The sequence below is a fragment of the Mirounga leonina genome, unplaced genomic scaffold (genome assembly GCF_011800145.1).
Source record: "Mirounga leonina isolate KUSES-001 unplaced genomic scaffold, KU_Mleo_1.0 Mir_150, whole genome shotgun sequence".
Classification (NCBI taxonomy): Eukaryota; Metazoa; Chordata; class Mammalia; order Carnivora; family Phocidae; genus Mirounga; species Mirounga leonina.
In genome coordinates this window covers 20,708,312-20,719,231 of record NW_023270374.1, presented here as the reverse complement: position 1 = coordinate 20,719,231, position 10,920 = coordinate 20,708,312, and the positions used below count along the sequence as shown (strand labels likewise).

Below are 10,920 nucleotides of genomic sequence, written 5' to 3'. Positions count from 1 at the left end.
AAGCTTACCAGGTAGGTATATAGCTCATTTTGCAGGGGAAGATGAGGAGGGGGCAGGGAGAGGGTCTTGGTTAAGCCAAGAAACAAAACTTTCCCCAGAGAAGGTCCAAGGAAATGCCAGAAGTTTGCCCCTCCAACTCAGGTCAGGACCCCATCTACTCCTGGGAAGTTCAGGGGATGGGGCAGAGGTGTTCCAATTCCTCCTCGCCCCCAGCAAGAGAAGCTGTAACTTTCTTCCTGGATGCTCAAAAAGGGGAGCAGATCAGGCAAGCAAGCAGTTTAAAAACCTGGGCTGCTGGCCAGTTTTAAAGGTTGTTTTGCTTGGGCGAGGGCGGGGCAGGAATTCCAGCCTGGGAGCAGCCGGGTGCAGCTTGCTTACATGGTTAAAGAGCTTCGTGGGGCCAGGCGCAGGCGGGGAGCTGGCCAAGTCAGTGGGCACTGGTGGGGTCTGGACATCATCTGAATTGCTCACTGGATCACTTGTAATAAGTTTTTAAAAACAGATTATTTTTAAGATTTTATTTATTTGTCAGAAATAGAGCACAAGCGGGGGGCGGGTGGGCAGAGGCAGAGGGAGCTCCCCCCACCACCACCCCGAGCAAGGAGCCTGATGCGGGACTCGATTCCAGGACCCTGGGATCATGACCTGAGCCAAAGGCAGCCACTTAACTGACTGAGCCACCCAGGTGTCCCTAAAAAAATGTTTTAAAATTGAAGAATAATCAACATTTCATCAAGGGCACACATCTTAAGCATAGAGCACAGACCCAAGGAACCACCACATAGCTCAAGATACAGGACCTTTCTAGAATCCCAGGAGGGTCTGTCATGCTCCCTCCCCATTGCCTGCACTCCAAGGGTCCCCACTGTTCTGACCTCTATCACAGTGTCGTTTCTCCTGTTCTTGAGCTTTGTCCACAAGAAATCCTACAGTTCATACTCTTATGTCTGGCTTCTTCTTTTTTGTTTTAACATTTTATTTATTTATTTGACAGAGAGAGAGCACACAAGCAGGGGGAGCGGGAGAGGGAGAAGCAGGCTCCCTGCTGAGCAAGGAGCCCAATGTGGGCCTCGATCCCAGGACCCTGGGATCATGACCTGAGCCGAAGGCAGCCGCTTAACCGACTGAGCCACCCAGGTGTCCATTATGTCTGGCTTCTTTCAGCATGATTTTGAGATTCATTTATGTTTCCTTCTGCAGGGGGTTTGTTCCTGTTCATTGCTGTATAATATCCCATCATATAGATATACTCCTAAATTGCATTATTCATTCTACATTTCTTTTCTTCTGGTTTTCACATTAAAAAAATTAAGATATAATTTATACGCAGTCAAATTCACCGATTTGAGTGTATGATTCTGTTCTGTGAGTTTTAACAAATGCATGCAGTTGTGTAACCACCACCACAATCAGGATTTAGAGCATTTTCATTCTGCCCTCGACAGATTACTTGGGATGATTTCAAAGGGTACTAGGAATATACCCAGGAGTGGAACTGCTGGGTCGCGGTGTGTTCCCTCAGCTTTAGCGTTTTCCCCGTGGTTGCTATAATGTTACCTTCCCACCAGCAGAGTCTGAGAGCTCTAGTTGCTCCATACGCTCAGCAAAATTGGCCGGTTTTAATTTCTCTTAGCCAGAAAATCCGATTGTTGTATGTAGCAAAGAGCTCTCTTCAGTGCTGAACCTACATGCTATGGGGTGGCAGAGGCAAGGGCTCAAGCATTATAAACCCAGCTTGTTTTCTGACTCTCCTATATGGAAATCTTAGTCTTCAGTTTTTCCTCAAGTCAGATTCTTTAAAAAGTTAAAGTGACTCTTTGGAGTTAATTGGCTGGATGTCATTGGCTTGAATCCATCCACTGACAACAGCTCACAGCCTTCTAGAAAACTTGGGATTTCTAAACAGTCTTCATCCTTGGAATTGAACACAGAGGCACCCACTTTCCAGAGGTGAGAAAACTGTTGGTGCAGAAAGGAGGGTTGTTTAGACAGGGAGGTCCACGGCCTTGTGGAATCTGGAAACAATCAGGAGAGGGAAGTTGAGTAATAATGATGGAGAAGTTGCTGGTCTACGGCCAGGAGTCATGCCTTGAGAGAACACTGCAGGATGTGGACTTGTTCACAGCCCATTGTTCAGAGAAGACAGCTGGTTATGGGACAGAAGGTAAGAAGCATTCCCACCCAACCCACACAGGGATTTGTGGGGTGCCAGGGGCTGCCCCTGCCCCCCCTAGCCTGCACCCGCACACGCCCCTGGGAGGGGGTGGCTGTGAGGCTCTGAGTCAGCGGGGCCTGGGGCAGCGGGAGGGGAGGGAGCCTCACGTGGCTGGGCTTGAGCCGCCTCGTGGGGCCTCCTGGCTGTCAGCCCTGAAGGAAGCGCGGCTGTTTGAAAGGACGAATCACACATGCCCTCATCCTCCTGGAACCCAGCCAAGACAGCTTCCATGGGGCCCCGGGGCTCCCTGAGGGTGGGACGGAGCTCCCAGGGTTGGGTTGTAGAAGGTAAGAAGGGCTGGGGTTGGAGGAAGCTTATGGCCTTCTGGAGCTGGGAGCAGGGCCTGAGCCAGCCCCTGGGGTGACTGTGAGGGGACAAGGGAGAAGGGGACACACCAGGGGAAGGGAGGAGGCAGCCTAAAATCTATTGACATGCACACCTCCCTTAGCACATGTATAACATCAGGAAAGTTACTTGATCTCCCTGTGCCTCAATTTCCACATCTGTAAATGGGGATTGTAAAGCCCCTCCTTCAAAGCCCCTTGCAGTTTGGATCAAAAGAGTTAGTGTATGTAAAGCATTCAGAACAGAGCCTGTCTACAGCAAGTGCCATACAAGAGTCTGCTAGAGCTGTTATGACTTAGGGCCAGTGTGAGGATTATAAGATCAGACAAGTAAAAAGGAGGAGCCTGAAGACAATTAAAAGAGAGGGGTCCAGGCTGAGTGTTTCTTCCCTTTCTGCACATGGGCAAGCCTGGGTGATGGGTTGCAGGAGAAAAGCCCAGCTGTTGTGTGTAGGCTGGTGGCCTACTGCACCAGTCCGGGTAGCAGTTAGGAAGCTGTGGAAGGGGATGTGGTGGAGACAGAGGAGGAAGCCATCTGTGTGCCTGGTGGGGTGCTGCTGCACAGGGCAATGCCATCTCTGAGGTGGCCTAGGGAGGAGGAGGGGGACGAAAGGACAAGGCTTGTCTGACTTTGGTCCCCTTTATTCTAGGGCAGCCTAATTTCAGCCTGCCGGGATTCTCAAAAAAGCAGATCCTTTCTTCTTAGTTTACTGCTCTACTCTTTAAGAAATGGCTAGACATCCTAATCAGGGAGTCATTCAAAAAATCCACTGCCTGGAGCTGACAGATTCCACCCAACTGCCCTCCCCACATCCAGAAGAAGGTGGTTGCTCGACTAGTCTGGCCTGAGGACCCAAGGTCTGTAAAGATCATCAGTAAGGGTTTCCAGCTGTCAAAAACTAATGGGGCTGTCTCCAAGGAGTGAGCTCCCTGTCCTTGGAGGTGTGTAAGCAGGACCTGGGGGTTGGTCCTGATGTCCAGGAGAAGCAGGAGAACTTCCCAAGCCAGACTGCCCACCAGCGATTCAGGACACTGCTGTGGCTTGGGTAGTTGGGGAATGGAACCTGCTTTCCAAATTGAATCAGTGCCAGTCACTGTGCATACATCGCATTGGTGAGCACCAAGGGGTACTGGAAAAGGGGCATCGTGGGGTAGGCCTCGATCTGACGTGGGCAGACAGCTGTGGAGGGTAGGAGTCTGGGGAAGGGGCCAATGCAAGAGGCTGTAGGCATACCAGCCGCCCACCCCAATTCAGAGGACCCCTGAGAAAAGCACGGCTGGGGAGTGGGGTGATGGGCACCTCTGTCCACAGCCAGAGGGAGGCGAGGGGAAATGACAGGAAGGTGTGGTCCCCAGCCACTTCTAGACAGGTTGGCCAGGCCTTAAAGCCAGCTACTTGCTTCCAGCTCCTCTGATTTTTTTTTTGTAGTGCTTTGTTTAATTTTACTTTTCTTCCTTCTCTACTCAGTTTCTGTCTCTACCTCTCTCTCTCTCTGTCCATATCCCACAAACCTATGTCTGGACCCACTGTATGCCTGGGCGGCCGCAATCTATAGAGTAACCTCTATGAAAGCCTCACACAAGAACATGCAACACCCGCTACCTCCATCACACTCAGACTGTTCCATTTTGTCTTCAGGGCAGGTCTGATAACTCCAAGAAGCACCAGGACTCCCATCAGACAGAAGGCCCCACTTGCTTTCCAGTGCAGACCAACACCTCTCTGACACCTTTTCCTATCCTGCCTCTGTATTAATGGTTGTCAACATTTATTGACTTACGGAGTGCCTACCGCATGCCAGGCAACACCCTGACCTCTTCACATGCTGCCTCACTTAGGAATGAATTAGTCTGTAGGTCATAGCAACCGCACACAGCTGTTTAGCAAAGTCAACATGTGTGCTCTTCCCTCAGGAAGAAGGCTCTGCAGCATCTTGGGGGACCCAGGTTCCTTCCTGCCTTGCTGTCCTCAGCACAGAGCTTTTGACCTGGAAGGCACAGGTTGGCTGAGGGCTGCAAAAAGTCAGGAATGGCACCTGACTCTGCTCTGCTATTTATCAGGACACCACCTCCATCTGGGTCTTCCACAGCCCTCCACAGTAGTGGCTCAGGTTAGCTTCTCACTGCTGTCTCCTTCACATACCTCACACAAGGCCAGCCAGCCCCTCAGTGGCCTGGGACTTGGAGTGGATTCACTGCCCAAGGAGTGGACGAAGGCTAGAATACTGTGTTCCAGATGCCAGGTGGCCCCAAGCAACCAGAGCCCTCTGCCAGCTCTCTGCTGTAATCAGCTAGCAGACTCGGGTTCTGGCTGAGAGTGATAGGGACCAGGAACCAGGAACTGAGCCAACATGACATGACCCCCAGCCTTGTGACTGAGTCCCCACACCGTCCCTGGGCCTGCCCCTCCCATCTACAAATATATGTATGTGTTGTACCTGTGGTCAAAATGCCCACATGCCCTGGTCCACCCACTGGCCACCTCCTCTAGCCTTTCTTCAGTGTCCCCCTGCCCACGTCCTATGGTTAGAGGGGCCCAGAATACATGCCCTGCCCTTGGAAGGGTCCTGGCTCCAGGGTCCCTGCCTGAGCTGCCCTGCCCTTCATTTCTTCAGTCACCAAGAAGAAATGGCCCTGGGGAAGGAGGATGAGTACCATAGCCTGGGTATGCTCCATGGGAAACATCACCACCAGAGGCAGGCCCTCAACAATGGGTGCAAAGGGGGCAACTGAATGCTAATGGGCAGTCCAGGCAAGAAGGTTTCCCCTAAGTTTGAAGGGCAAACGAAGTGTAGGAAAGGGCATTCCAGGCTGAGGGAACAGCCAGTGTGGAGGCTCTGAGGCACAGAACACTGGGAATCTTGAGCCGTTCACACGCCAAGAGGTAAAAGAGAAGGTAGGCAGTGAGGCTCAGGACAGACCTTGCAGGGCCCCAAACACCTCTGGGCTGAGCCTCTAATTGGGGATATTATCCCACCGCTTGGCTCTGGAGGCTGGTGCCTGGCAGTGCCCCTTTCAGTCTTAAGTAAGTCTCTTCACTATACTTTTGATGGCCTCCCTCAAAGAGGGGTCACCTTGTCAGAAGCGGTAATATGAAAGGAAAAACTGGTCAGCCTGCTAAACCCTACGGGGCTTCACTGGGCCCAACGAAGTGACTCACCTGCCAGGGACACACGGCTGGTGACAGGGGTGGGTTCGAATTTTAATCGTTCTACTCCAAAACGAAGCCTGGTCTTAACCCGCTGCGGGAATCCACACCCCAAACCCTCCCCCACCAACTGCCTAAACATGCATCTTTCCCCTAAAGTCACAATTTCCACAAGTAAAGCCCAGGCATCTGCATTTTAACAGGCACCCCAGTGACTCTCGCGCTTACTGGCCAGTTCGAGAACGGGCCCTGCACTTTCAGGCCCCACGAGCCTCGGCACCCCCCCCCCCCCCCCCGGCCTTTCCCGGAAGGTTCACACGCCGGGCCGCTGCGCCCCCTCGCGGTCGCCGGGGGCGGTGGCCTGGGGCGAGGCTGGTTCAGGCCTCCGAGCGGGACCCCTAACGCCGGGTCTGGGAATAGCCCGCGGGGCCCCGCTGGGAGTTCGAAGCAAGGGGTCTTTGGTCGGAAGGCGAAAGCCGCCCGTGCCGGGGGGCCAGGCGTCAGAATACCACCCCTCCCCACTTCCGGAAGAGTACAACTGACGTGACCCGACGTGGGGGCCTCGCCCTCGCCCCCGCCCCCCGTGCGCGCGTCAGCTCGTGCGCGCGCCCGCGACTGGTGTGCGCAGGTGCCCGGGAGCCGCGCAGCCGCCATTGCTCTCCTGCTGCGGAGTGGAGCGGGCTGTTAGCAGAAGTCCGCGGGCAGGAAAGGAAGGGTATGACGCCAGGAGGACAGCGGCCCCGGGGCTGAAGGGGCAGCACACTCAGGGCGGGGTGCTCTGCTTAGGTCTGTTTGACTGGAGCAAGGAACTACAACTCCCTAAATGCACTGCGCCGCTGGCTGGCGCGAGGCAGTGACGTGAGGGTTTTGGTCGCTACCATTTCTCGTGGGGGGGGGAGACGGTGGCGAAGGCTGATGACGCGCTCTTCGTGAGGCTGGAGGGTCACCGGAGGTCAGCCCAGGGTGAGCGGGCTGCCGGTCTCAAAGCGCCTTCGCGAACCTTCCGTGCTTGACCAATTTAAACGGACGGTCTACTCACCCTTAATTACAGATCCGGATATTTGCTTCCTGTTTGCCCCGCTGCCTCCCCACCCCGGGCCGGCAACTGAGCCAGGCGGACGCTACTGTTAGTAGTAGTATCGTTATTTAGTGGACTTTATTTTTAAGTAATCTGAAACTTGTAGAAAACTTAAGGAGTTTTCTTATAAAGAACTACCTTACACCCTTTGATAATTAAGTTAGCCGCAGCTACGATGCCGCTTTACCTGTGTATTTAGAGGTACTTCAGTGTGTATTTTCTAAAAACGAGGACATTCTCCTACATCCAGAATCAGGTAACACTGATCAAGACTGTTACCTAAAATGTTTCCAGTTGTCCTAATAATGCTGTATGTTGAAACTACCCTTTTCTTGGCTGGGGACCCCATCACAGGTGCGTTCAGCTGCCCTGTCCTTAGTCTCAGTCAGTCTGGAGCAGCTCCCCGGCGTCCCTTGACTCTCATGACTTTGACACTTTTGAAGATTCCTGGCCATTTGTTTTGTAGAACCGGGTTTGGGGTTGCCTGAGATATCTTCACCCTTTGACTCTGTTGCGGACAGAAGTGCTGGGGACCAGACGCCATTATTCAGAGGCAGGGAGTGCGTCTTGGGTGGTGGAGGGGGACCAGTGACCAACCACAGCAGCCTCCGGACGTGCTCCCAGGTTTTGTGGTTGCCTGCGCTGCTGGGCTTTCACACTCATCTCACCGAGGTCTCTGGCTTCCCTGTAGTGCCCACCCGGAGCCATGGTCCACGCTTTCCTCATCCACACCTTGCGGGCTCCACAGGCCCAGGACACGGGCCTTTGCCGAGTGCTCTACTCCTGCGTCTTTGGTGCCGAGAATTCACCCGATGACCCACGACCACATGGTGCTGAGCGGGACAGGCTCCTCCGAAAGGAGCAGATTTTGGCTGTGGCCAGGTGACACAGGCTTTCGTTGAACACGTGTCTGATTGTGACAGGTTTTGTGTGGGGGGGGGGGTACAGAGAATCAGACTAAAAAGCAGAAAGTTTGAGTAGTGTTTCCACAATCATCCACAGTTGTTCAGAACTATGTGAGAAGGGGTTAAAGAAATAATAATGCTATTGTCATCATCATTACAATTATAGCTAGCATTAATTGAGCTTATAGATATGTGCTAAGTGTTCTGAGCATTTCATGTATATGAACTCATTAATTCTTTTAACAGTCTATTGAGATAGATACAGTTATTATCCCCACCTTACAGATAAACTGAGGTACAGGCACAGGAACTTAACCTGCCCAAGGTTTTGCAGCTAGAACATGGCAGAGCTGGGATTTGAGTGTAGGCAGGCAAACCTTGGAACAGATTAAACATGCTTTGCAGTGCAGGACTTCTCAGGGCTGTTAGTATATGTGTAGGTTTTATGAATCCCTAAGGAGGAAAGAGAATGTGGTACATGGGAGCTCTGAGCCCAGAGCCTCCTGAAAGCCTGGGATCCACAGAGAATAGTTTGGGAAACACTGTTTCAGATGTGGTGGCTGGCCTTGGACCTTCCCATCCCAGACCCAGATGGAGCCAGCAAGTTCCAGAATCTCTTTGCCTCTCTGCATTCTGTGGCTGGGGGGGGGGGGGGGGGGGGGGGGGGGGGGGCGGGCAGGGGATTAACATTCTGGGGCAGCCCTGTGCTAGTCTTTTGCCGTCCCTTTTTTCCTCTGGGTCTCCACCCCCCTCCCATGGCACAGAAAACCGAAGGCCTTTAAAACCAGCCTGTGCACAGCCCAAATTAGAAGATGATTCAGGAGGGATCAGAGTGTGATTTCAAAAGCCTAAATGGCCAAGTGGAAAGTCTTTTTTGTTTGGATTGGGTTGCAGGGTGGGATGGGGGGTGGAGAGGTTGGACAGCCCAGCTGAACATGGCTTTTACTTCTCATGGCTTGCTTTTCTTTATGTTAGGGAGGCCTCTGTGAAGCTGGTGGGGGCAGGGTCTTTTTCCCCTGGTGCCCTTCCCTGGCCCAAGGGGCTGTGTTCAAAACCTGCCTTCTCATGAACACATGGAGTGAAAGGGTCCAGGGCCTGGAGGCAGGAGCCTGGATTCCTGTCATGGCTCATGCTTCTGCTCTGTGGTCTTATAGTCTCTCTGGGGCTCAGTTTCTACATCTGAGATAATGGAGTTAATAGCAGTTCTGAGGGTGGTCATGAGGATGACAGAAGTCAGTGACCCACCCACTCTCCCCAGGCAGGTGGAATCCATGTGCCGGCTGCAGCAGCAGGCATCTGGCCGGACCCTCATGGACCTGCAGCCTCAGTCCTCAGATGAGCCAGTGCCCCTGCATGAAGCCCCCCTTGGGGCCTTCCGCCTGGCAGCAGGGGACCCTTTCCAGGAGCCTCGGACAGTGGTATGGCTGGGCGTGCTCTCATTAGGCTTCGCCCTGGTGCTGGATGCCCACGAGAACCTGCTACTGGCTGAGGGCACACTCCGGCTGCTGGCACGCCTCCTCCTCGACCACCTCCGGCTGCTGACCCCCAGCACCAACCTCCTGCTTCGGGCTGATCGCATTGAGGGCATCCTTGCCCGCTTCCTGCCCCATGGTCAACTGCTCTTCCTTAATGACCAGTTTGTCCAGGGTCTGGAGAAGGAATTCAGTGCTGCGTGGCCCCGCTAACCACTCCCTGGGATGGGACTTCCTGAGAGGGCAAGGAGGAAGGACAGGGACGGGTGGACACACACACAGCCAGGTGAAGCTTGGCATCGGCCTCCTTCCCAGCCTGCTCCCAGCCTAGGTGTGGTACCACACCCAGGACAAGTGGACACCACAAGCTGGCAGGAAAGGGGGCTGGGCGAAGGGTGGTGGGAAGGAATCCCAGAACATCTTGTGCTTGGAGGTGCCATGTGACTCATTCATACTGCTGCAGTGGGCCAGCCCCACCTGTCCTTGACCCCGGTTTCTCCCATCTCCGGCAGCCAGCCCCAAAAACAGTCCAGCAGTTGCTAGTGTTGGAGCATGAGGAGCGGAACTCAGCCCACTTTCTCAAACTTCCAAGCCCACAGTCATGGCAGTGCAAAGGGAATCTGAGACTCCCAGGGTGGGGGAGCTGGCTGCAGCCTTTGCACCCACTTAGGCAACGTTATCAACAAGGATTTTGTCAGTGAGGGCCTGTTCGGTGTCCAGCCCCACCGTAGTTCCCAAACGTCATTCATTCAGCAGGGGGATTCTGTAGCTCATTTTGGGCGCAGCCCTTGCCCACCAGGCAGCTTTGAGATAATCACAGGTTTCCTTTGTCTGCAGGGAGAGAAGGTACCATCAGGTGGGTGCAAGAGGTCTGGCCAGGATGAAGTTGTCTTTCTCGTTTTGAATTAAAAGCACTGATTGTATGATTTCATGCTCCCGTTTCTGTAAGTTTGGCTCATGCATATTTGCTTTGATGAGTACTTGCCTCTTTATATGGCCCTGAGCTGGGTACCCAAGCCTTCATGGTCCAGAGATGCCCCCAAGAAGCATCTTGGGAGGTTTCCACTTCTCGTGCCCCACATCACCCCTGTCTCTGTGTGTGCCTCCTTTGGATGGTAGCACTTGTTTTCTATACCAAAATGTGGTGGGTTGGTTTGGATTTCTGAGAAGCAGAGTCTGAGATAAGGATTAGGTACAAGCAGTTTACGTGGGAGGTGATCCCAGGAAGCACTGGAAGGGGAGGCAATCCATACAAGTACATTATCAAGTGTGGGTAGGGTGCTTCATGCCTCTGGGGATCTGTAATACAACAGTCACCTCTGAATGACCTCAGGGGAGGGGTCAGGGGCTGTGGATGTTTGTCTGCCATTCCCTTCAGTCAGTGGTTGTGAGTTGTTCCTAGGGCAAAAAACTTAAGATTGATTGTTAGACATTCCTATTCTCTGAATATCTAGACCATTCCCCCCCAAAGGGGTCTTCTTACTCCTAGCTCCTGCTGGAACCTCAGCCTCCCATCAACTCTCAGGCTGCTCCCTTCTTTCTTTTTTATTAAAAATTGGTTTTCTTTCTTTTTATCATAAAATACCTGTAACATAAAATTGACCATTTTAACCATTTTTAAGTGTACAGTTTAGTGGCATTAAGTACAGTCAGAACATTGTTTCTAGCATGTTTTCATCATGTGAAGCTGAAACCATGCACCCATTAAGTAGTACCTCCCCATGCTTCCTTCTGCACACTCTGGGCTTAGTAGCCTTG

General features: G+C 52.9%; 1 protein-coding gene across 4 annotated transcripts; it reads left to right on the top strand.

Annotated features, from left to right (window-relative positions):
• Positions 1-1,925: 1,925 nt before the first annotated feature.
• On the top strand, positions 1,926-10,088 carry AP5S1 (adaptor related protein complex 5 subunit sigma 1). 4 transcript variants are annotated; one of them, XM_035005926.1, is made up of 3 exons: positions 1,926-2,164; positions 7,477-7,667; positions 8,949-10,088. In XM_035005926.1, exons 1-3 carry the CDS (start codon positions 2,108-2,110, stop codon positions 9,373-9,375), a joined length of 675 nt encoding a protein of 224 aa, XP_034861817.1. In that variant the 5' UTR covers positions 1,926-2,107; the 3' UTR covers positions 9,376-10,088. The 4 variants fall into 4 exon arrangements, with proteins under 4 accessions (XP_034861817.1, XP_034861818.1, XP_034861820.1 ...); XM_035005927.1 differs by lacking the exon at positions 1,926-2,164 and adding an exon at positions 6,324-6,422; XM_035005929.1 differs by lacking the exon at positions 1,926-2,164 and adding an exon at positions 6,439-6,833.
• Positions 10,089-10,920: the final 832 nt, after the last annotated feature.